This window comes from Rousettus aegyptiacus, unplaced genomic scaffold (genome assembly GCF_014176215.1).
Source record: "Rousettus aegyptiacus isolate mRouAeg1 unplaced genomic scaffold, mRouAeg1.p scaffold_m13_p_12, whole genome shotgun sequence".
NCBI classification, from domain to species: domain Eukaryota; kingdom Metazoa; phylum Chordata; class Mammalia; order Chiroptera; family Pteropodidae; genus Rousettus; species Rousettus aegyptiacus.
This window is the reverse complement of record NW_023416287.1, coordinates 22,525,186-22,552,020: the sequence shown is the minus strand read 5'-3', so window position 1 is coordinate 22,552,020 and position 26,835 is coordinate 22,525,186. Positions and strand designations below refer to the sequence as shown.

Genomic DNA, 26,835 nt, shown 5'->3' with positions numbered 1-26,835 from the left:
TAACAAAGATTTATTTAAGGGTCTTAGGGTTTATAAACTATAAACACAACTAGGCAATACCCAGAATGTCTCAAAGGAGAAAGAAAAGCTGAGGGTTCTTATTGTAAAAAATACATTCTTAAGAAGACTCAGTCCTATGTTCTTAGCCTCTGGATTGGTCTGAGATGGTAATCTTCAGATGTCTGGTGCTCTGAATGATGAAATAATTTCGTCCTGAGATCATTCACATAGTCACTGGAGGGTTTGATGTATATCCAGGCACTGATGCACAACAACCCAATGTGCATTCAGGTACTGAAGCAGGACTGGAAAGTTAAAAAGTTTAAGTTCCCAGAGTCACTTAAAACAAGAATAGAATTGTTTTCTCTTGCTTCAGTCTCCTTAATTTTAATAATTTGGTAGCTTGACCATTGTGACTCCATTTTATTCCTTCAAATTTTCCTCATTTGTATGATTAGTTATAATTCCTTTGGCTGTCTAGAACATTTTGGAGCTGATTTCCATGTCTGGTGCAGGTATCTTCAGGGACTGGTGGTCTCTACTCTGGTCATCATTCCAGAAGTTTCTGTCCTGTTTGATGCTAAGAGCGTGATTGTGCATAGTGTAAGCTGGGGGGATGTTCTTCAAAGAAGTATATCAACACTGGGCTGGTTGTATAAAATCCCTGATGACCATAACTAGATCAGATTTGGGGCTGTATCCTCAAATGCAATCCAGTCTTGATGGCTCCTTCTGTACCTTCAACTTCTCCCAGAAAGAAATAGCCCCTCATATGCTGAGCTTGTTTTTTCACTGAGGGAAAATCTCCCAGCTCTTCAAATCTAATGCTTTTCGGGAATATGATTTTAGGTTAAAACTTAGATGGTGTAAATGGCATGCACACAGGCCCCAATCTGCCACTAGTTTCCTGTGTCTGTAAGCAAGGCTCTTCCCTCTATGTAAAATGGGAGTGTTGAGGAATGTTTAGGTTTCAGCTTTAAAACTCTTGGGTTCTCTGTCAGAGCTGGGGGGAGATTCTTGGGTATGGATGTGGTCAGAGCATTGAAGAGCTGAGAGAGAAGCAAGGAGAGCCCAGGGGTCAGCTAGGGTGACAGTGATCTGTCTGGCAGGAGGTGGCAATGGTTCATGGGCTTGGGTTACTCCAATGCTTAGTCTGTCAGTCTCCCAGCAACAAGGGTGATAAGATGAAGGTGGCAGAGGCTCCATACATCATCCATCATTGTCTAAAAGTTTAAGGATTATTGGGTATAATATTATTTTACAGATGGGGAAACCGAGGTCCAAGAGGGGAAGGGGCTTGCCCAAGTTCACAGAGTGGGGCAGAAGCTGAAGCAAGGCTGGAACCCGGGCCTCTGGCTCCCACATGGGAGGGGTAAGGAGGTAGTCAGGAGGGGAATGGAGCCACCTCTTTCCCTCTCAGTCCCTTGTGGCCCATCACTTGGCTGTGGCCACATGGATGATCACAAATCCCTTGATGTCTGAGAAGTGGGGGCTGACAAAGTCCACCTGCAGCTGCCTTGGGCCACTCTTGGAGGGAGTGATGTTGAACTGAACCAAGGTCTTCTCCTGGGGCTCTAGGCTGGGCACACTGCAGAAACAGGAAAGAGAAAAGGCGGACCATCAACCTTCTCTCATTCCTGAACCTGGCCTGCCAGTCCCTGGCTCTCCAGAGCCCTTGCGATCAAGTCATACCTTGTAGCTTGACACTCAAGGCTTGTCAGTATGCTTCCAGCTTAATGTCCCCTTCTCCAACACCTCACTCTTTTCAACCACCAGGCTATTCTCCTTATGCCCTGAATATATCTTAGGCTTCTTCCCTTTGGGCTTTTGCCTGCACTGTTCCTCCCACCTAGGATGTCCTCTCACTTCAATCACACTTAAGGCCCAGACCAAGTTTCTCTTCTTCCAGGAGACCTTCCCTGACTACGTCAGCCGTGGATACCTCTGACTGCAAAGACTTCCATCCTTCTTGATACCCCAAATCTGCTCAATTTATCATTTAAGGCCTAGCTCAAATATCAGCTCCACTGTGGCTTCTTCCTGGACCTACTTTACCCCCACTTGAGGGCTGCCTCTGATCCCCTAAACCTTGGGAAGTCATCCCTCTGCACAATCACACCATCCTCATTTGAAAGGGCATCTGTCTCTGAGATCCTTTACCTAGGCAGAACTTTATTTTTCCATCTTGGTATTCCCAACAGTAGACATGAAGCTCAGAGCATAGGTCAGTATGATCAAGGACCATGTGAGTGAGTGAGTGAATGAATGAAAGAATGAATTTGTGAATCATTGAGAACAAATAAGTAAATAAATGTATGAATGGAACATGTGTGACTTAGTGAGTGAATGCATAAATAAATGAGTGAATGAATGAATATGGAATGAGTGAGCAAATTAAAGACTGAGTGTTTGAATAAACCTGTCAAAACCGAAATGAGTAGATAAATGAATAAGTGAATGAATGAGTGAAAACATGAAAAAAAGAGTGAGCTAATAAATAAGTAAATAAATAAATGAATGAAAATATGAATGAATGAGCGAATAGTGAGTGGATGAGTTATATGATTAAATTAATTATTAAATAAATGAATAAATGATTGAAGGCTGTTGTGTTTAAACAGTGGGCTAGTTCCTGGTAGTCCAGAATATCACCTTTACACCCAATCCCTGTCAACAGGTTCTCTATGGCTCATCTTATAAGGAAGGCAGAGCCCATGTCCCCACTACACCCAGGCTGGCACTTACTCAATGCTGAGCTGTCCCTGGATAAGGCCGCTGCCCTCCACTATCAGCATACAGTGCTCCACTTTCTCCAAGAGGGGGTTGACCACCATCACTTCCACCGCAACTGCCACCCCCACCATGGCTGGGCCCAGCACCTGAAGAGGCAATACCCCATAAATCATCCCTCCTTGTTCCCATTCTCCTAGGAAACCCATGGTTTTGGTTGGGTCAGAGGATGGGGCAAAATCATATCTACCCCTTGCTTCCACATACCCCATTACTGAGTTCCATTATTATATCCATCCACCTGCATCCATACCACTTCTCCCCACCCTTGAGAGTTGAAGCTAGAGCTAGAAGCACAAAATCCCCAGCTTATGATTTCCTCCCTCAGCTCTGAAGGGGCCTTGCTAGGAACAGCGTGGTAGATACAGACAGGAGTCACCTTGATGTTGATGAAGTCCTCCAGAGTGATGTCTTTCTCTACCAAGAGCTTTTCTCCTTTGGTGACAAGGCACATGGCAGCCAACAGAATCTTCTTGTCCTCTGTCAGGTCTTTTTTATATTGAGAGTAAGATATTGTGATTGGGATCTTTTTCTCTGGAAAAGAAAGCAGAGGCGGGAGTTGGGGATCCAATATTTTTTGTCAGTGGAACCGAGAAAGAAGAAAAGAAGGTTCAATTCATACTCTCTCTGGTCCTTGCAACCAATCTGAGGCAGGGATTATTATCAACGGTTCACAGATGAAAAAACCTAAGGCTCAGAGAGGGCAATTTCTTGTCCAATGTCACATAGCATGTAAATCAAGGAGCTAAAATGAGGTAGGATTCAAATTCAGGCTAGTCAGCTATCATGACACCAGATTGTCTCTTCAAGAGATCTTGGAGATGTGTTTAAACTTTCCTTAATCATTCCAGATGGAAATCTCTCATTCTATCATCCATTCGTCCAATAAGGGATTCACTCACTGTTTACTGAGCACCGACTATGTGCTAGGTGCAGAGAAGAGGGAGGCAGAAGACTTGCCTCAAGCTTCCAATCCAGGGAGGAGCCCAATTACCTGGTGGCTTCTCCAAATGCACCTTCCCCATCCAGGCCTGGTCCCAATTAGCTTGACCAGCTGCGAAAAACCTTCACTGACGCCCAACCCAGTGATCTAGCGCTCTCTGCATTCTGAGCTCCCGTGGTCCTGGCTATCTCTGTCTCTTTCACTCTTATCAGCCACAAACATTCTGCCTATGTATTCTCTTCTTGTGAGTATGGGTCATCACAGACTATATATGTCTGTCATTTTTTTCTGACCACTAAATAAAAAATATATGTAAAGTATATTGATTGGGAAGAAAGAACTAAATCTCATTGTTCACAGATGACATGATCATCTATGTAGAAGATCTGAAAGAACAACACAAAAATCCTGGAGCTAATAAGTGATCACAGGATATAAGATTAATATACAAAAGTCAATAACATTCCTATATACCGGCAATGAAGTGGGATTTGAAATTAAAAACACAATATCACTTATATTAGCATCTCTCAAATGAAATACTTAGGCATTAATTTAACAAAATATGTACAAGATCTATATGAGGAATACTATAAAACTGTGATGAAAAAAATCAAAAAAGAACTAAATAAATGGAGAGAGATTCCATGTTCATGGATAGGAAGAATCAATATTATCAAGATGTCAGTTCTTTCCAAAGTGATCTGTATTCAAATCAATCCCATCAAAATCCCAGCAAGTTATTTCATGGATATTGAAAAACTGATTCTAAAGATTGAAGGGGAAGTTTAAAGGAGAAGAACAACATCAGAGGACTGACACCACTTGACTTCAAGACTTATTATAAAGCTACAATAATCAAAACTGTGTGGTATTGGTGAAAAAATCAACAACTGCATCAACAGAATAGACTAGAGCCCAGAAATAGCCTCACACAAATATAATCAACTGATCTTTGACAAAGGAGCAAAGGAAATAAAATGAAGAAAAGATAGTCTTTTTAATAAATTGTGCTAGATTAATTGTAAACAAACAAATAAACCTAGACACAAGCATTATACCCATTACAAATGGATCATAAGCCTAAATGTAAAATGCAAAACAATAAAACTCCTAGAAGATAACATAGGAGAAAATCTAGAGATCTTGGGTGTGATGATGACTTTTTAGATACAAAACCAAAGGCAGTCTATGAAAGAAAAAATTGACAAGTTGGACTTCACTAAAATTTAAAACTTCTGCTTTGTAAAAGACACTGTTAAGAGAATGAGAATGGATAAATAAGCTGTGGTACATCCACATATGGAATATTACCCGGCACTAAAAAAGAAAAGTTATCAAGCCACAAAAAAAAACACAGAGGAATCTTAAGTACATATTTCTAAGTGAAAAAAGCCAATTTGGAAAGGCTGTATGATTCCAATGATAAGAAATTCTCAAAAAGGCAAAACTACGGAGCTAGTAAGCGGTTGCCAGGGGTTCAAGGAGAGGGAGGGAGAAGTGAATAGATAAAAAAAAAATGGAATTTTAGGGCAGTGAAATTATTTTGTATGATACTCTAGTGGTTGATACATGTCACTATTCATTTGTCAGACCTACAGACCCCAAACCATAAAACTCCTAGAAGAAAACATAGGCACTAAACTCTCTGACATTGCTCTTAGTAATATTCTGATATGTTGCTTTGGGCAACAGAAACAAAAGAAGGACATACAGATGATCAATAGATATATGAAAAGATGCTCAATATAACTAATCATCAGAGAAATGCAAATTTAAATGGCAATAAGATATCACCTCACATCTGCCAGAATGCCAAACATCAATAAATCAACAAACAAGGTGTTTGTGAGGATGTGGAGAAAAGGAAGCCCTTGTGCACTGTTGGGATTGTAAATTGGTGCAGCCACTGTGGAAAACATATGGAGGTTCCTCAAAAAATTAAAAACAGAACTACCTTATGACCCAGTGATTCTGCTTCTGGGTATTTATCTGAAGAAAACCAAAACACTAATTTGAAAAAAAAAAAAGTGAACCCCTATGTTCATTGCAGTATTATTTAAAATAGTCAAGATATGGAAGCAAACTGAGTACCCAGCAATAGAAGACTGGATAAAGAAGAAGTGGTACATATATACAATGGAATATTATTTGGCCATAAAAAAGGAATAAAATATAACCATTTGCAACAACAGTGATGGACCTGGGAGGTACTACGCTAAGCGAAATAAGTCAGAAGAGAACAAATACCATATGATCTCACTTATATGTGGAATCTAAAGAATAAATGAACACAAAACAGAAAGAGATTCGCAGATGCAAGGAACACGCTGATGGCTGTCAGGTGGGAGGGGGTTTGATGAAAAAAGTGAAGGGATTAAGAAGTACAAATTGGTAGTTACAAAATAGTCATAGGGATGTAAAGTAAAGCAAAGAGAATATAGTCAACAATATGGAAATAACTACATATAGTGCCAGGTGGTTACTAGACTAGTCAGGGGGATCACTTTGTAAATTATATAAATGTCTAACCACTATGCCGTACAACTAAAACTAATATAACACAAAATTGAATGTCAACTGTAATTGTAAACTTTAAAAAAGGGGAGGAGAGAAAGTAAAAGGGGGTAACAGATTCAAATTTCAGGTATAAAACAAATAAGTCATGGGGATATAATATATAGCATAGGGAATATAGTCAATAATATTATGATAGCATTGTATGGTGTCAGATGGTTACTGACTTATGGTGAGCACTTCTTTAGGTATATAAATGCTGGATTACTATGGTGTGCACCTGAAACCAATACAATATTGCATGTTAGCTATATTTTAATACAAATCCTTAAAAAAACCCCATAGAATGTACAATAGAGTGAACCCTAATGTAAACTATGAACTTCAGTTAAAAATAACCTATCATTATTAGCTCATCGGTTGTAATACATGGGCCACACTAATGCAAGATGTTAATAACAGGGGAAGGTGGGAGGTGGTGAGGGGTATATAGGAACCCTCTGTACTTTCTATTCAACTTTTCTGTAAACCTAAAACTGCTAAAAAAAAGTCTACTAGTTAAAAAGTGATAAATTTTAATAAATCGTGTATTTTAATAGTCATATCATGTGGCTCAGTAATTTCATTTTTGTGAATGAATCTATTCTAACAAAACAGTCCAAAATCAAGAGAAAGGGGATTTTTGCACCAAGATGTTTACGTTAGTGTCTTTTTAAAAACAGCAATAAGCTGATAACTACCCAAAAGAAGGGAAAAGATGAAATAAGTCACTATATATTTATTTAAAGATTATACATCTATTAAAATGATGTTTAATGAAGTGCTTATAAAAATTTTAAATTACAGTGTAAAATGAAAGAGCAGGCACTAATGAGTATTTGCAATACAATTAGAACTGTGTTTTTTGAAAAGCAAGCAGGCATTAAAAATTTGGAAGGAAAATATGTTAATTTGTAGGTGGGCGGCAGGATGATAGGTAATCTCTCTGTGTGCTTTAAGTCTTTAATGAATCCGTATTACTTTCAATATGAAAAAAAATTGCTAAAAAACAGGAGAAAATATATTTTAATATTTCATTATAAAGTGTCATTTGTGATTTAGATTTTGTGAAAATTAAGTGACACCTCTTTCACACGTTTTCATGTCCTGTCAAAATACAAAAGCTTCACTTACCACAAACTGGCCCGGAGGACCAATTTCTTTGTTTAATTGAATCCTTAGAATTCAGAAGGTATGTGAAGAGATAGATAGATAGATAGATAGATAGATAGATAGATAGATGGAGGAGTCAGAGGGGAGGAGGGGAGGGGAGATAGAGAGACAGAGAGGGAGAGAAGGAGGGAGGGCGAGAATAAGAAAAGGAAGGAGAGTAATCAAATAGGAAACCTTTAGTAAATCCTATATAAAGTGCTATGTGTTTAAAGATTGTGAAAAAAGATCTTTGAAATATTCTTTTCAAAAGCAGTTGGAATAAATTCACTTAAAATTATATAAAAACCTTCAAAGGATTGAAGTCATTCTACTTTGGTTGGAAATACCAAGGGTGCATTTCAGGCAAATGTACCATTGGCACCTTTAGTACCATTGGCACCTTTAGTACCATTAGCACCACTCCAAGGCCTGCAGTCAGGCAACGGAATCAGCTGAGTAAATTTGCCCTGTGGTCCAACATTCCTGCCTTTGTACCCTGGTTGTGCTCCTTCCTTTCTGTGGACTCTTAGGAGTGCTCTAAGGCCAGACTGGTTTGAATCCTGCCCCTACACATACTATGGAATTCTGAAGTTGTGAGTTCACCTTTATGGGTGTGAATTTCCTCCTCCAAGAAATTGAGCTAGTGGTAGTATCCCAATTCCTGTAAAATTCCCAGGATAGGCCTGGAACACGTAAACACTTAATAAACACCTTTTACTGGTCCCCCGCCATCATGCAGAACAGTTGGATTTTAGGAAGGTAACACAGGCATATTCCAGATATTCTGAAATGCTCACAGCAAGTATTTATTCTGTGCATAAATATTCATACTAATTTGGATAAATAAAGACTATAAGTCATTTCACTTTCAGGTCAGTTTGCCACCAGATGATTGTGGACTTTTATTTCTATTCTCATTGTTTCGCACCTTTTTGCTCAGTTTTCTCACCTGTAAAGTGGGGACAAGAGGCAAGGCACTGAGCAAATCCTCATGAATATCCCCTTCTTTCCTGAGAATGAATGTAAGATCTTGGGAAGTTAAAGCCCTATTCCTAACCCTCCTGGAAAAGGGGTCAGGCTGGCCAGTTCCCCCCAAGAAGAGGCCTTCCTACCTTCTTTCGACCCCAGCCGCACTGTGTGAGATTCGTGCAGGATCTCTGCCACCGGCCTGCGGGTGTAGAGGATGGTGGCACCACTCAGGTTGACTCGGACCCGCTGGGCTTTGGAGGTGAGGTTGGTCAAGCACAGGGCCAGCTTCAGGTTGTGGCCCAGCATGGGTGGCTCCAGGACCTTGAACTTGCCAGTGATGCTGGGCTTGGTGGCGGGCTCCAGGAGATCATCACGCCAGACACCACGGCCGCCACCCCTGCGGACCCGGGTCCTCCTCCCAGAGGCTTCCACGCTGAACAGCTTCCTCACAGCTTTGCTGTACACCTGCCTCTCCTTCCTGGACCCTGCAGTGCATCACACATTGTAAGGCAGGCACCCTCTTCCTCCTCTGCCCACCCCAGGGCCATCTCTTTTCATTTCCCTTCTCCTCTAGACAAAACCACCACTCTACCACCACGGTAATTTACCATGGCTATTGGAGGTCTCAAGTCAGTAGCTCAAGACCCATATGCAGATTTCTGCCACATACATTGTTTGGTTCTGGGACTATGTAAATAACTTTTTAAGCAGTTGTCAACGACTTCAGATAAGAAATTTCACATAATATAGATTTGCAGCCTCTCTGGCAACTGCGTCAGAAGTCTCATGTGATCATGATAGCTGACACTTCTGTAAACTATGTGCCAGGCACTACAGCTCTACGTGCCATATTTTCTCCCCTAGGAAGTAGTTACTAGTAGTATCCTCATTTTACAGATCGAGAACTCAAGGCACAGAGAAGTAAAGCAGCTTGTGAAGGAACTGGGATTTGAACCCAGGCTGTCTGGGTCCAGATTCCATGCTCTTAATCATGTTCTCATTCCTCTCTATGTGGCAGCAATGCTCTAGAGCTGAGTAATGGGTGCTCTCTCTGGATGGAAATGTACTCTCCAGTTCTCCATGGTCTCCACCCACTGGCCTATTGCACTCACAGGGTCCCATCTTCCAGGCTCCCATAAGCATGTGAGTTTAGGACTCCTGATCTCCCATTTTCTCTATTGCTAGCACAGACCACTTTTTTGACCACCAGACCAATGCAGTTAAATAGATAGCCTCTGTCCTCCACCCCTGAGCCCCACAGGATGTCCCATAGGTGCTCAAATCCAGCCAAACAAGCTATCTTTAGTCCTACAGCATTCTTCATCTCAGCAAATGGCTCCACATTCACCCACTGATTCACTCAGCAAATAGTTTCACCATTCACCCAGTGTATAAGTCAAAAACTGGGGGTATCCTTGACTCTTCCCTCACCTTCACCACCCACAACTGATCAGTCACCAAGGCCTGCTGAGCATCCTCACTGATCTCCAGAATCTTCCCTCTTCTCCCCATTCAACCACCATGTAGATGGCCTCATTGTCATGTCATTTTGCCACCAGATATTGTTAGCATTTATCATCATCATTATTATTATCATCATTACTTAGCACCTTTGACCTCAGTTTTTCTATTTGTAAAGTGAGGACAAGAGACCCACAGGCAAGGCACTGAGAACAATGCGAGATCCCAGCTGACAGCATGTGGAGCAGATAAGCCATCTCAGCTGAGCATGGCTGAAATTGCTGACACACAGAATCCTGGGCAAATAAATAATTGTTGTTTAATCTATGTAACTAAAACAGCACCCCAGCTGATTCCAATGTGCGCCAGAGCTGCAAACCACTCTGCTAGAGAGTAGACCACGGAGGGACAGAGGTGTCCAGAGTGGCTGTGCTCCTCCTGACAGCACCCTCCCTCAGCCCCGTCTCTAGCTTGTGCTCACGGGAGGGGAGGAGACAAACAGCCTCTAGTTTGAATAACATTAAATAACATAGTTTGAATAGTTTGAATAACATTGTTTTAACAAGCAGAGATGTCTAAAAATATGTGAATCAGATCACGTATTGCGAAGGGACCTATTATTCGGTAGGAAAGGGCAACTCTTAAGTTTGTAGCCGGAGGCAGCTGATGGAAAAGGTGCACCTGTTCTGCTTTTGTATCCCATCAGGTGCTCGCTTCAGCAGTACGTATAGTAAAAATTGCATCCCATCAAGTACAGGCTCTTTAATAAACTGATGACCACAAATTAGTGACTATGGCATAGGCCTAGGCAGATAATAAACAGGAGATGCTATTATTATTATTAATTATTATTATTATTACTATTATTACTTTGCACTGGGCCACAGTGCTATGTATCCTAGGTGTTCAATAAATAAAACCTGCTACTATCATCAGTATTATTAGTGGTAATTTTTATCATATGTGAACATACCTTGTACTGTGCCTGGTAAGTGATAAGTGTGCAAGGAAATGAAAGTTTTATTATTATTAGATGCGGGAAATCTTTTTAGCAAACAGAGGATGCTATTAATAGTAGCTAAAGACACATGACTCAAAGCACAAAGACAGTGCTGAATGAAGCTATCCCACCATAACAAACGGGAGAGGGTTTGGCCCTGGCCACCTGCTGTTGTACCTCTTATAGCAGACAGGTCACCGGGGGAGGCTAATGGAGGCCGCCATGTTGCCCTTACCTTCCGGATACTTGTAGAGGCTGGTGATGTCCACACGGGAATCGCTGCCTACTGCTTTGGTGCTGATGCACCTCCCAATCTTCTTTGTGTCTGAGTATACACGCTCCCGGCTTTCATCCTCATTCCAGAGCCAGGTGACGTAATCTGCGTTGACCTCCGCAAACACAAAGGGGCCGTCGTGGGCCAGGTGCACGTCGCCTTCACGGATGGCAGTGACTGAGGCTGGGCCACACCGGAACACTCCTGGGCAGGAGGGGTGGGCATGAGCAGCATGGGCGAGGAAAAGTGGGGGTCTGGGACCCACCCGGCTGAGCCCATACCTTCGCTCTCCTCCTGGGGAGTGGCATCCAGAACCTGCCAGCCATTGTAAGAGGAGCCCAAGTCCTGCCGGGCAAACCAGCTCTCATTCCAGACATGAAAATTCCTGCCACAGAGAGAGGATGGAGCAAGGTGGCTTATAGTCAGCACAGGGGCTTATGGGAGGGGCCGTTCCTAGAGCAGGCCAGACCCTGGGCTGGTACTCTGCAACAGAGCTGTGGCTGAATCTTGTGAACCATTCATTCAACTATGTTGATGAGCATATATTGTGTGTGTGAATGTGTATAAATATCAAGAACCTGTTGTTTAAGGTATGAGAAATACAACTTCAAATAATACATAAGATCCTTGCCCTCTTGCAGCTCACATTTTTCCAAAAAAGACAGATGAAGAGACAGGCAAAATTAAGTAAGCAGATAAATAAAACAAATGTAAGTAGGTAACTGCTGTAAAGAAAGAGGCTTGAGATAGAGAACAACTGCTGGAAATCTATTCCAGGTAAATGGCATCTAAGATGAGATTTAAAAGAGAAAGAATTAGCTATTGGAAGAGTGAAGAGAATGATGTTCCAGGCAGAAGGAACAGCACGTGCAAGGGCTCTTAAGACAAGAAAACCTTAGCATATTTAAGGGACGGAAAATATGTAAGTGTCCTTGAGCTACAGCAAGCAAACCGTGTAGGCAATGTTTAGATTATGTGGCGTTCTGTAGGCCTTGATATAAAGTTCAGCTTTTATTTTGTTTTCTATGTTAAAGATGAGAATACGAAACTAGGAAAAGTGACACAAAGTCATCCACTAAGCAAGCAGCAGAGAGAAACTGTGGTTGGCGTTACTTGGCACCTTGACATCTGGTCTCCGAACTCCTCTTAGGAAAGTAATGGTTTTTGTTTGGGAAAAATACCTTGATAAGCATTTGGAAGTAAAAGGGAGGATAGTGGCACTTCCATGGTGACAGAGGCCACCAAATCCAAAAAAAATGCCTGTCCATTCTGCATGAGGAAAGGAGGGTGTAATTTTTGTCATGCTCCTGCAGGGACATAGAGTGAAGAGAAGCAAAAGAGAAGGAAAGGAGAGAAGAGATGCAGAGAGGTGGTCTGAGGCTAGAGAAGGGCTGGCAGACGAGCTCCTGGGCACGCTCCCTGGGGGTGGCGAGGACAATCTAGGAACATGGTTGCTGAGACTGTCTGTGTTCTGTATTGTATGCTTTTCACAGCTACCCCTCCTCTTTAGAAAGTTGGATTATGTGACAACTCGCACATATATGAACAGACATTTGGACAAGATTATTCACTGAAGCCTTGTTTGTAAAGGCAACCATTTGGTCCATCCATGTGAGATGGTTAGATAAACTATGGTTCTTCCATGCAGTTGAAAGGCTGACCAGGTTCATACCTCTGGCTCTTCTACTCACTGCCTGTGGGCCTTAGGCCAATTACTTAGCCTCAGTTTCCTCATCTGCAAAAAGGGAAAGTACTAGCTTGCTCACAAGGTTGTTTGGAGGAATACATGAGTGAGTGTATGTCTACCACTTACAAATGGGCCTAGCATAGACTAGGTGCTCGCCGAGTTTAATATTATTTTATACACTACAAAAATAAAGAAAATTGAAAATACTGATATGAAATTGTTAAATGAATAAGAAGATGAACAATACTGGGATACCTTGGAGATATTGCAGGTTTGGTTCCAGACCATTGCAATAAAGCAAATATTGCAATAAAGTGAGTTGTGATCTTTTTGCTGGTGACCCTCAACCAGCAAACAGACAAATACGTGGACTCCTCTGAGCATTCTTGCCTTCAATTTGTGAAAAACACAACATCTTTGAAGTGCAATAAAGCAAAGTGCAATAAGATGAGGTATGCCCGTATTACATTATGCTGCTGATGCTAAAAGCAGGGGTGCAAGGGAATTCTGTATGTGTATGTTCCTGTGTCTTCAGGGCCCCACTCTGGAAAGAGATGGAAGAAGCTAGTCACAGTGCTGCCCCAAGGAGGAGGACAGGGAGGCTGGAAGTGGGCAGGAGGGAGATAGCACTGTGACATATTTTGTGCCTTTGGAATATAAAGCACATGAATGTATTTCCTATTTTAAAAATAGACTTAATTTTTAAAAGCTTTGTGCAAAGTCTTGTTTGAACAGAGAAAGGAGACTTTTCCACCTGAGACATATAGCAGGTAGCTGAAAGAAGCAGAAGCACGATACAGAGGTAACTCTGCAGAGGGAATCCAGGCCTCTCCATCACAGGACTCTCAGGAGGGCTGCAGTCCACAGAGGGGAGGACAGGGAATTCAAGGCATCAGATCTTGAGCCCCAGTCTTGATCTCTGAGTCATGTGTCCAAACCCCCCTGATTCACAGAAGAGGAGTTGCCCTGCCTGGGGCTACCCACTCCCTCTGCAAGGTGCCTCTTACTCCTTCCAGAACTGGCTCCAACTCAGGAGAGCTGGGTTCCAGATCCGGGTCTACCTCAGGGAGCCCTTGGGACCCAGCGGGCTTAGGACCTACCACATGCTGTCTTCTGTCAGGTCCTCCAGGGTCCGCCCAAAGGAGTCCACATATTTGTCCACACTCAAGTTCCTGTCTGTGTCATGGGCCGAGTTAAAGTTGGACACGACCCGTGTGGCGATCCCCAAGCACCTGAGGACTGAAGAACAGGAGGCTGGAGAGGCTTCAGGAGTCGGCCAGGATGCTGGACTTGGGATGGGCCTTGCCTCCCCGCCTCATTTCTGTTCATAACCCCCTTCCTGTCTTTGTCTGTCTACTTTGTCAGGGCCGAGACTTCTGTCTCCACTCTCAGAAACACTGTCATCTTCTGTACGTTCTCTCTAGGGATTTCTGGAGACACTACTGCCACCCCTATTTGAATAGACAGGCTGAGAGGCTGGCAGGACTTTGGAAGGCATCTAACAGCTATGTAATAGCTCAAGGGAACAGGAGGCCTCGGGGCCACAGGACTTGCCCAGGAGCGCTCAGTGAGCTTCAGGCAGAGGGTGGTGGGACTCCTTCTGTAAAATAAATGATCAAAAACCACATGGATGAACTATCTGGTTTCTCTCATTTTCCCATCACCGATGAAAGAAAGACTAGGTTTTTTTTTTTTTTTTTTTCTGAGAAGGGGGGAAGAAGCAGCTCTATGCAAATATATACAAATGAGTACAAATGAGGGGGACTGGTGGGCGGAGTGGGAAACTTCTTTCCCTGGGTACCTGTGCACATGACTCCAGCGAAGACCCAGCATTGGCCATATTTGACTGGCTTGAACCTGCCCTTGAACCACTTGTGCAGAATGGCTACGCTGCCACGCCAGTGCAGTGGGCTGGTACCGCCGCCGTACTTGCCCTGCCACTGGCCTTGAACCACGCCCCGGTCATTGTTGCTGTTCACCTGGGCAGAGGAAGGCACAGGTCCACCACAAGGTAGGGCTCCCCTCTGTAGGAACCTTGCCATCATAAAGTCATCTCTAACTTTGGACCACCCAGTCATTTGGGGCTACCCCTTGCCGTTAAACTGTCTGAAAATTGGGGCCACCTGCTGTCTTAAAATACCTACTTTTTGGTACCATTTATTATTTTCAATTACCTTCCATTGGGATACTCTACTGTTAAAAATTATCTGGTTTTAGAGCATTTCCTGTTTTAAATGATTTTTTTTTTTTTTTTTTGGAGACTGTTGGCAGTGTAATAATTAGAGACAGCCAACATTCATTAAATGCTTACTATATGCCAGACACTATTCTAAAGGCTTGGTACGCACTATAGTAACCTGTGTAAAGTAGGTTCTACTATTTTCCTTTTTTTTTTTTTAAGATGAGAAAACAGATTTAGAGGGGATTAGAGACTTGCCCAAATCACACAACAAGTTGGTAAAAGGAGTTCAGGACTTGAACTTGGGGCCTGTGCGGCTGTCCCTCAGGCCTTTGTGCTCTACTGTTTAGAAATGGTCACTGTCTTTGATTCTCTGTGCTCCAAACTCTGAGGTCTTGGAGAATTGAGAGTATTAAATATGAGAAAAACATCTTTATCCATTTTTGGAAACTTGCTATAGAGAGAGTTACTATGCCTTTGGCTACCGTTTGAGAAGGAAGCACTATGTCATGTAACAGGTTAAAAATGGCACCCCTCCCATGGAGATGTGGGTCTGTGTACCCTGTCTCTGAATCGAGGCTGGCCTGCGACTGCTTTGACTAATGACTGTGGTGGAAGTGATCTGTGCCAGTTTTCAGGCCCAGGCCTTATGGAACTGGCAGCTTCTACTTCTTCTTTTTGGAATAGTTGTTTGGGGAGAAGCCAGCTGCCATGTGTGATTACCCTGAGACTGCCATGCTGTGGGGAAGCCCAACCTAGACACGTAGAAAGGCTGCATGAAGAGACAGAGTGATGACTGGCCAGCCTCAGCTGTTTCCATCAGCCCAGCCATCCCGGGCCAGACATGAGATTGAGCAAGCCGTCTCGACATTCCAGCTTCAGCAGACACTACATGGAAAAGAACCAAGGAAACGCTGACTGCCAGAACCAAGGCCCCAGATATATGATCCTGTTAAACCATGTCAGATATCTGCAGCCATTCAGATTGGGATACTCTACTATTGAAGCATCTTGGAGCAGAGACAAGCCATCCTTATAGTGACCTGCCCAAGTCCCTGATCTGCAAAATTGTAAGCATAGTAAATGGTTGTCTTATGCTACTGAGTTTTGAAGTGGTTTGTTATGCCACAATAGAAATTTAAAATAAGAGATGACTTGGAAAAAATCATAGGGTGTGGCTCTGGGTTGGCCCAGAATCCGTAAAGGAGTGCGTATGCAGGGATGGTGGGGCTCCTCACCATGGCGCTGATGACCCTGGTGACATAGATGGGGTCGTGGCGGCAGGACACATCGGTGGCTGGGTCGTCTTGGTGACTGGGGCTTCGGTCCAGGATTGAGAGGCAAATGTTCAGGATGTCCTCCTCAAACTGTGTCCAGAGAGGCTGCGTTTAGAGGCCAGATCCTCACCCATATTCCAGATCCTCCCATGACCCTCACTGCTAATCGCTTGGGTGGTGCAAGGGAGTTTGTCTCATCAGCCCCCCAGGAATACCACAGAGCATCTTCATCTCAGAAGCCCTTTCTCAAAGAGTCACTTGAGAAACAAGTTTAACCTTATTCAAATCTCCTCCTGTTCAATAGCCCTTTACAGCTCCCTAGTCCCCACAGTAAAGGCTGTGACAAACTTGTAGCTTTGGAGTCACATCGACCTCACTGGCATGCACATTTGGTTGATAGGATTTTTAAAAACTACATTTGAATTAATTGACAAACTGCAGGATTAATATTTCTGGTCTCTGAAAATTTGGAAGGTCTGGGAACCCTCACTTTCCCACATAGCATTAAGGGATGAGTGCTAAGTGGTTACCACTGAGGTGGATCCTAAACTCTCCAGCGTATCATCCCTGCCGAGCCCAAACACTTCCTCCACCACCCTGCCCCCTTCCAGGCTCTTCAGCCTGACAGTCAAGTTCCTTAACTTGCCCGGCCAACCTTTTTCCAGCTGGGCACCCGGAGCCTAGGCAGACAGGACTCCTGTAGCAGAACCTCAGCTACTCCCTGACGTCCCACTTCCAGGCTGCTCTCTCTGCTCTTCTCTCTGCCTGTCCAGATCCCGCCCCACTTTGGACACCCACTCCAAGACCATGAAGCCTTCCGCAGTCCCCAAGGTAGCATTTTCATCTCTTCTGAACTTCCGTTTCTTCCATCTCTACCACTCTGACTTTCCTCCACCTATCCCACCTTGTATTATGACTATTTATCTAAGTCAGTGGCTCTCACGTGTGGCCCCAGACCCGCGGCAGTGGCAGCACCTGGCCTCACCTACTGAATCAGCCACTCTGGGGATGGGGTCCGGCCATTTGTTTTAATGAGTCCTCTGTGTGATGCTGGTACATGCTCAAGACTGAGAACCACTGATCTAAGCTATATCTTTCTATAGGAGAACTGACCCGTTCTGTTTCCAAATTATATCCAAAGCATTTTGCCTTCCCAAGTACCCAGCACAGGCCCTGACACAACTACTAGTAGATGAATGAATAAATAAATGAGTGAATGAATTTGCTCTAGGAGTCAGACAGCTTGTCCCTCCTGGGAAGAAGTGAGCAGACAGAAGGGCTCCTGGGCTGACTTTTTGCATGTCCAAGCCTACGTCCCCCTTCTGGCCTATGCCCCTGGAGACCTGCCCGAAGTTCCAGCCTTGGGCTTGGATGCGCTTCTCCACGCCTCGGAAGATGATCCCGTTGTCATTGAGCACGTACTCCTGTCTCTCCTCCTCTGAGGCCAGAAACACGTCGTCCTCTGAAAAGCAGTCGTCAGGCCCGGCATGGGCTGGGGCTCTGGCCTTGCCAGGTTGGGGAAGGGGCTACATCAGGGATCAGCTGCAGGACAGTGCCTGGAGGCTGACTGGGGCAGGAGAGGCCAAGAGGGGGCTTGCTGGGCTCCCAGGCTGCCTCGTAGCCAAGTCCCATTCCACCTGGCTGATCTTTCCCCAAGTGGTGACCAACCCAAACTAGCCCATGACTGAAGGATTTTAGGAGTCCTGATGCCTTTGGGTGACCCCACTAATGCCAAGAACAGCTTCACATTTCTTAAATATTAATAAGAATACTGACCCCAGTACCTCTTATAATAATATAGCTTATACATTATAAGCATTAGCACAATGAATTCTCACCATAACCCTAAGAAGCAGGCACTGTTATTCCTGTATTACAGATGAGGAAACTGAGACTCAGAGGGAGGCAGTGGCAGTACTGGGACAGAATCAAGGCTGTCAGATGGCTAAAGCCCATCTCTTACTCACTCCGGGGCCTCTAGTGCCATCAGGCCGCATCCCTGCTCACTGGCTTGTGCACACCAGAAACCACAGATTCCTGTCCCTCTGTCACTGGCTTCTTTGTAGCACCAGCTACCAGGTTTCCCTGCCCGGTGTCCACCTCCACCTAGGCCGAGCTCTCACCAAGCTTTTGGCATTCACCTCCCTGTCCATTAACCTGCCTCCTACGCCCTCCTCTGGGACAGCTTCCAGGAAAGCCTTGGACTCAGCAGCTCCTACCTGGGCACCATGGGTTGAAAAGAAGAACGAACTCGCCCAGCTTCCGGTCACTGCGTTTGCGGAGAGAGGAAACCCTGGCACTCAGCAGGTAGCGGCCAATGATGGCACTGGGAGGGCTGGTGAGGCTGACGGTCACTGTGTTTTTCATCTGAGCCTCCTTTACTGCTGTCCAGGTATTTCCCCCCTCCGCCTCCAGCTCTGATGACTGGAACACAACTTTGGTGTGGAGAGCCTCAGAAGCCTGGGGTCCTGGCAGAGAAGAGAGGGAATCAGGAGACCCACCCACCCCTAGGAAACTCAGCTCTAGAGAAGTGGAAGAGCTATAGGCCTGGAAATGTACCCTTCACCCCATGAGCTGCTGGGGTACTGTTGAGGGGAAGGACCTGACCGAGGAGGCCCGTGGCAGAATGGGGTACACCTCAGCAGTCCTGACTGTCACCCACCTCCTAGATCAAGGAGAAAGTGACAGACCAAAGTCTGTCTGTCTGGCCAAGAAAGACAAGCTTGGTCTCCAAAAGTGCCTGATGATTGCTTGTACCCTCCAAGACCCTGGATTCCTTGGTATCCTCAGGATTCCAGAGTTGTCATCTTATTTATCCCATTCCCAGCCATCCCCAGAAAGTTGTCATTAAAAGCTTCCAGGATTCAGGGCTCGGCCCTCCTACAGCGACTTGCTTTCCCTGAAGTCTGGGCTGACAACCGCAGGGACTCGGGTCTCTGGTCACGAGACAAGTGTTTCTGACTGTGGCCAGTGGCGGGTGCTGGTGAGCTTGTTACCTGTCTCCACTGTGAAGACGAGAGTTTCCTTGCTGTCCAGGGGGCAATTCAGCTCCAGTTTGAAAGTGAACATCTGGCCCCTGCGAACCACCAGCTCGGGGCCTGGGTACTCCTGGGTGTGGTGGGCAGTACCATTCCTCGGCCGCTGCCAGTCCACCGCAGTGATTCTGAACCCTGAGTTGGGAGAGGACAGAGAAGAGGCCAACCCCTTGGCATGTTTCTAATCCACGCCTGGCTTTAACACACCAGTCATTTGCTCATGAAGCCACTATTTATCCTATACAGTAGATTCTGGTTATTTGCTGTAATTACATTCTATAAAGTTTCTGTGAACACCAAATTACTGAATACTGAACCATTGTTCCTAGTGAAATACAAGGCTTGGTTCCTGTGAGCCTCTGGTCACAGCTTTGTCATCATCAACTAACTGATCAATACATAACCTTGCTTTGTGTGTATTTCTGTGTAAAGTCATCTTATTTAATATACTGTTGATTCATTAACATTGAACTCATGGACAGCAGCACTCTTATTCATAACTGAATAAAGCTTATCTAACACATGTTTTCTCCATGAGGCACATCGCAGCCTCCCTGCTTAGGAACACTACTCAATGCTCAGCACTATGCTCGGGGCCATTTTAAACAGCGAAATCCCCAACAAAAAAAGAAAAAAAATAAGAAAAAACACATGGCACTAAGTAGATCATGAAAGGACACTTGTTCATAGTATGAGAGCAAAAACAAGAAGGTAGAGCATCACCTTGTTTGCCTTTAGTTGGGAACATGCATGTTAAGTGACTCCATTTTTCATCATTCTGCACATGACTGTGAATGACCAGGAAAGTGACAAGGGTATTGATTTGGAGTTAAAAATAAATTTTAGAGAGTAGACCAGTTGGCAAACATGGAATCCACGAATATTGAGACCAGCTGTATATTCTCTGTGCCAGGCTAGTGGCCAGCGCTGGGGATACACTGGTGAGCAAGATAAACGTGGGCTTGCCCTGGAAGGATACACAGTGAGGGCGTGTGGCTCAATGGCTGTGAGCACAGCCTCTGGGGTCAACTGGTGTGGATTCAAATCCTGACTTGGTCATCTACTGATTAAATTACTGTCTGCGTGACCTCTTTGTACTTCAGTTTCCACTAGAGTGGGAATAATAATACCTTGTGGAGTGAATGTGCGGGATAACTGCCTGTCATTTACAGCCTCGAGAATGAGAGATCAATAAATGTTAGTTATTACATCCCAGACAAGCAAGGGTGACACTTAAATAGGTGAGTCTACAAATAACTAATTATCATTCTGATGCATGCTGTCCAGAAAAAGTACATGGAGCTGAAAGAACATATAAAGAGGGGCCTGGCCTGGTCTGAAGGGTGACAAGTGAGGCTTGCTTGAGGAAATGGCATTTAGGCTGTCTTAACTGGATGCGGTGTCTCCAGGGAAGAGGTGGGTGTCATATCCAGTCTCAACCAAAGCATCCTCTCCCTCCATCTTTTTGGGGTTCATTTATTTAGGTGTCAGACATTGTGCTGGGTGCTGCAGACTCAATAGTCCATGAAATATATATCAGCCCTGCCACAAAGAAGTTGACAGTCCAGCAAAAGAACAGATATAACTCAAACATCAAACAGTAAGCTTTGAAAAGTGTCCTTACAGCATGGTACCTGGTTTCCCTCTGAGCAAGTGATTCAGGAGATCGAGGAAGCTGCAATGCCTTTTATGACTTAACCTTAGAAGTTACACTCTGTTACCTCAACAGTATGCTGTTGGTCAAGGGAGTTACAAAGTCTTCTCAGGTTCAAGGGGAGGGAACACATCCCACCCCTAGATGAAAATCGGTTAATGTAACATTGTAATAATAACATGTGAGATGAGAGATATATTGATATGACTATCATATGAAATAAAATCTTTCACACTTGAGAACCATTGGAGTTATATCATCGAGTATTCCCTGCCCAAGGGTGCCAGCTCTTGGTCTTATTTTATTTGGTGCCTAGCATACAGTAAATACTCAGTAATACTTGGATGGACTATTAGATAGGTTTTATTTAATAAAACTTCTTATTTTATAAACAATGTAGATGTCTAACCAGTGTACCATATACTTGAAACTAATTTAAATAAATACATCTATTTTAAAAACTCCCTATGTACCAAGCACTTTTCTAAATATTTTATAAATATTTAACTCATTTAATCTTCATAAACCATATGATGGAGTACTATTATTATCCTGACTGCACAAATGGGGAAACTGAGGCTACAAGTTACACAGCCTATAGGTGATGGAGCTGGGAATCTGGCTCTTGAGTTTGTACTTGTATGAAATCCTTAGGCTATGCTGCCATTACCTTTGACCCCACAGGAGTCACAAACTCAGAAGTCCCAGACTCTAAACACAACATGAGCTTTGTCCATGCAAAGCAGTGGTTCATCTAGGCCAACGTCTGGAGAGAGACAGCCAAAATGTTTGGCTTTTAAAAGACTCTAGAAACTTCCTATAACCTTATGGTTAGGAGAATGGCTGAGTGTATTTTCTAAAAACGGTTGCAATAATATCTTCCATCCCACATACTTTTCTTATATGATGTTGATACTCCTCTCATCAAAAGGTGGGGTATATATTTCTTCCCCCTGAATCTAGGAGGACTTGTGATTAAAACAGAATGACACTTTGTGATTTCCAACGTTAAATTATAAAAGTTGATATAGTTTCTGCCTGGTTTTCTTGAGTTGCTTGATCCTGGAACCCAGTGACATGGTGTGAAGAGAAGCCCACATAGAGAGAGACCAAGAACCCCAACTTACAGGCCACTGAACTCCCAGTGGACAGCTAGCAGTGGTAGTCATGGGAGTGAACCATCTTGTAAACAAATCCTCCAGCTCCCAGTCACACTCTCCCACTTGACAGTGAATGAGGCAGAGACAAACTGTACCTGCTGAGCTCTGCCCAAATGGTGGGTTCTTGTGAGAGAATGATAGCTTTTGTTTTAAGTCTCTAAGTGTTGGGGTTGTTTGTTACACAACAATAGGAAATTGAAACATGGAGGGAGTCTTAGCAATAACTGGGATGGAGTTTTCCAACAAGCCCATTGGGATCAGGACTCAAAGTTAGATTGAATTTGATTTAAGTAGTATCAGTAAATGTGACATATCTTTCACATCCAAGTTGGGGTTGTCACTTCATACCTGCTAAACTTTTCAACATGAAGCTCTAGTTTCTGGATGAAATTTAGTATCCTCCTTTAATAATATTCGCCTCTTCATTCCAATACCCAAACACTAATTCAAAGGCTGGGTAAGGTTGTTTCAGGTGATGCAAAAGTCACCATGCCCCCAACTATGATAATAAGAATAATAAGATGAATAGCTAACATATACAATACCACGAGTCAGGCACTATCCTCTATGCTTTATATTTATAAACTCATTCAATCTTGAGAATACTCTTATGAGGTAAATACTATTATCACTCCTCATTTTACAGAAGAGGAAACAGAAGCACAGAGAGGTTAAGTAACTTGATAAAGGTCACACAGCTAGTAATGGTGGTAGCAGGATTCTATCCTGCCTCTCTGATGATCAAGGGCTGAGACCAGGAATTGTCAAATCTTGAGTAGTTGAGGTATGGAAAGGAGCAAACACAGGCTTTGGAGCCAGGCAATTCTTGACCCTAGTTTTGCTATCTATTATATGTCCTTGGGCAAGTCAACTCACCTCTCTGAGTCTCAGTGTCCTGATCTAAAACTGGAGGTAATGATAACACCTACCCCATAGGATTCTTGGGAAGATTCAACCAAGAAAACTGCCTCTGTATGACATCCAGTGTAGTGGAATTTGGCATATAGCAGGCACTTGGCAAATGTCATTTTCTGTCACTCTGGGACCTGCTTTCTTATACCATATACTTCTTCCTCCTTTCCTGCTTGCCTGTGCCTTCTCTCATGGCCAAGGCCAAGGCCAAATCTTCTGTGCAGCCTGGGAGCTCTGAAGAACGCCCTGTAACTAATTTTTCCCATCCTTCCACCATAGCTGAAATGAAACTGGCTCCAGGATTATTCTTCATCAGCATCTAACAATTATAAACCAGCCACAGTCAACTGTTTACAGTGGAGGTGCAGCCACTCTAACCTTGGGGAGTAGAGCTGGCTTTCATGATTCCTTGGGGTGCTTCTTCTCCTCCAAAGAAGAGTCTCAACTCTTCAACCTGGTTCTTGAGACTGCCACTGGGAAGCTGCTCAGTTTTCCAATCTGTCACTCACTCATCCTGCTCCCTTCTCTCATTTTCTCATTCCTGGATCCTAGAGTAGAAAATCTTAGAGTCACTCAGACCTGGGTCAGAATCCTAGATATGCTACTTGCTTACCATGTGCCCTTCACTGTGACTTAACCTCTCTCATCCATGAAATAGGCACAATAATGGCTTTCATCAGCTTTAATAATGAGATTTAATAAGATGATATTTGAAAAGCATTTAGTATATAGCAGGTGCTCTTTAAATGTCCATTTTATTTCTTACATGGCGTTGTGATTAATTTTATGTACGAATGTGGCTGTTCAGATATTTGGCCAAAATTATTCTGAATGTTTCTGTGAAGATGTGTTTTGAATGAGATTAACATTTAAATTGATGGAATTTAAATAAAGAAGATTACTTTTCATAATGTGTGTGGGCCTCATCCAATTGGTTGAAGGCCTTAATAGAACAGATGGACCACCCCTGAGCAAGAAGGGATTCTGCCAGCAGACTGCACTGAACTTGAACTGAAACTTTTCCTTGAGTCTCTAGCCTGTCAGCCTACCCTGCAGATTTTGAACTTGCCAGCTCCATAATTACATGATTTCTCTCTCTCTCTCTCTCTCTCCACACACACACACATGCACGCACGTGCACACACACATCTCTGAAGAACCGTGACTAATACACAAGGTGAATGTAGAACATTGTATTTTTCAAAGACGGCTTAACTAATTTACATAGATGATAGATGGATTGATTCCATCCTACATGCTTTTCTTATAATGTGATTGAAACTCCTTCCACTGAAAGGTGGAGCCTGTGCCTCTTTTTTTGATTCTGGGTGAGAGCTGCCACCAACATATATGGCAGAATGTGAACGCCACATACCTTTCGATACTAAGATATAAACAGGATATAGCTTCTGCTCGGCGATTTCTCTCAGGACAAGCACCTTTGGAGCCCTGAATTCTCTCTCTCTCTCTCTCTCTCTCTCATCTATGTATGTATGTATGTATGTATGTATGTATGTATGTATGTATGCTATCTATCTATCTATCTATCTATCTATCTATCTATCTACCATCCATCTACTATCATCAATCAATCATCTATCTACCTGATAAAGTATAATGACATGGAAACCACCATCCTGGAGAGGAAAGACCAGGATAGAGATGTCTGAGGAGGCTAAGCAACAGACATGGGAAAGAAGAAGCCTTTGTGATGATTCTGCCCCAGCCGAAGTCAGGCTGCAGCGAGGGGGAGATTCTGGGTGGAAACTGTCTGGATGAGCCAAGTCCAGCATCAGAACTGTGAGTGATGATAATTAATAATAATAACAATATTGTTTTAAGTTAGTGTCTTAGGGTAATTTTTTATGCAGCTGCAGTGAGGAAAAATTTCAGAAATTATACAGGATTCTCCTACATCAAGGGGTGGCATGAGAAAGTCAGCTTAGAGTTGATTTTATCTGGACTTCCTTTGCTTATATATACCTGTGGACACCAGGCACCCACTCTCTGGGGTAAGGAGTAACAGGATCTTTGTGGCTTGGCAAAGATGGCTCCTCCAAGCCCTGCCTGGTGTATGAAACTGGGGAAGAGGTGGGTACCTTTATACAAGGAGCATCTTGCTTTTTGAGGTTCAATGTTACTGGAAGATTTTGATAAAATTGTCTTGATTGAGGTCTGCTGCAGTTATGACTCAAGTGTACAGCTCCCCTCTGACTTCTCCTTTGAAATTCAAACAATGCATTCAACAATCTACATGAAATCTCCATTTGATGGTCTTCTAGGCAAATCCAATCTAACATGCCCAGAGCATAACTCTCGATTTCTTCACCTCTACCATCCCCAAACCTCTGCCCTCCGCATCTTGGCAGATGGCATTCAATCTGTCCTGGGGCTCAGGCCCAAATTAAGGAATTTTATTTGATTCTTCTTTGCTCTCACAGCTCTTATCTAATTCTTCATCAGTCTACATGGCACCACTTCTGAAACCTTCCTCAAATCAATCCCATGTCTCCATCTCCACTGCTACCCTAGGTCAAGCTACTAACATCTCTCTTATCGACATTTCTAACATTTCTAACTGGTCTCCACTTGTGATGATCTGGGCTGGGTCTAGTCTCAATACTCAGGCCTGAGATTCATGGAAAAGGCTAGTTCTAGCTTGATCTAGGCTGGAAGCCCTAGTCTGGCATAACGATTTTGGGATAATGACTGAACACATGAGTAGGAACTTATACAGTTGACACATGTATCCTAAATGTGGGATGTTCTACAGTCACCACTGTGGTGGGTGAGCAGGTACGTTGCAGGACCAGTGTTCAACAGTGACCCTGTGTGGCATAAGCTGGAACAAGTGTCAGGAGACTTGCCCATTGTCTTGCCAATTCTCACATTTGAAAGTATAGAGGTAGCCTTTCGTCTGAATTAGCCCCAGTGGTTTTTGGGCAGGAACAGACCTCTCAGGTCCCAGAACTTTGAGCTCAGGTGGCCTCTGTTCAGGCAGGAACCCCACTTACCTTATATATAGGATTGGCTAATGTAATAACAGCAGAGTGGAAGGACCATTAGAAGCCCAGGTCTCCATTTTACTGACAGAAACTAAGACCCAGAGATGTGAAGAAAGAGACTTCTTGCCTGAGAGCACATTGGAGCCGTAGCCCATGAGGTCAAGCCATGACTTATGTGGGGACAGGCCAGAACAGGATGCAATTTTTTTTTTTTTAAAAGGGAATGAGTCAGGAGCAGGGGATGAGGTTATTGGATGGTAATTATCTCAGCCCTGGCAAGCCCCCTGGAGGGTTTAGGAGATGAGGAGTGTTCCTGGACCATGGATCATAGGTTCAAGCTCTGAGAACTCCTCCTTGGTTTCCCTTTTCCCTGTCACACACCAAACCAGCCCCCACCACCCTCTGAGTATCTGAAGGAGGGTAATAGGTGTGGGATGAGTCAGAACTGCCATTATCATCATTATCCCTGAATCTCCGAGACCATCTCTCTCACAACTTCCTGCCCAGGGTCAAGTTCTTGGTGGATACTTGATCAGGTTCCAGCTTGCACACCTCTGAGAGGTAACTTGTCCACTGCCCAGATATTTAAAAGTTCTTTCTTCTGCTGAACTGAAGTTTTTTTGCTTCTTTTGTGCCCCCTGTCCCCACTCTCCTCCTCTGTTACCCTCATAGAACACACCTGTTCCTTTTATCCTTTCATGATTTTGAAGAGTTTATCAAAAAATCCCCACCTGCCACCTTCATCAACACTATCTGCCCTATACCAGATGCTTTGGTCCCT

The 26,835-nt window shown here is 43.7% G+C and overlaps 1 protein-coding gene across 1 annotated transcript; it reads right to left on the bottom strand.

The window, feature by feature from the left end:
- Positions 1 to 1,352: 1,352 nt before the first annotated feature.
- Positions 1,353 to 26,209, bottom strand: TGM6 (transglutaminase 6). The gene is made up of 13 exons (XM_016152470.2): positions 26,182 to 26,209; positions 19,285 to 19,458; positions 18,508 to 18,756; positions 17,632 to 17,750; positions 16,250 to 16,378; positions 14,634 to 14,811; positions 13,933 to 14,071; positions 11,427 to 11,530; positions 11,107 to 11,349; positions 8,554 to 8,895; positions 3,170 to 3,324; positions 2,746 to 2,879; positions 1,353 to 1,588 (listed from the first exon to the last, which is right to left on the bottom strand). Exons 1-13 carry the CDS (start codon positions 26,207 to 26,209, stop codon positions 1,435 to 1,437), a joined length of 2,148 nt encoding a protein of 715 aa, XP_016007956.2. The 3' UTR covers positions 1,353 to 1,434.
- Between the last annotated feature and the right edge of the window lie 626 nt (positions 26,210 to 26,835).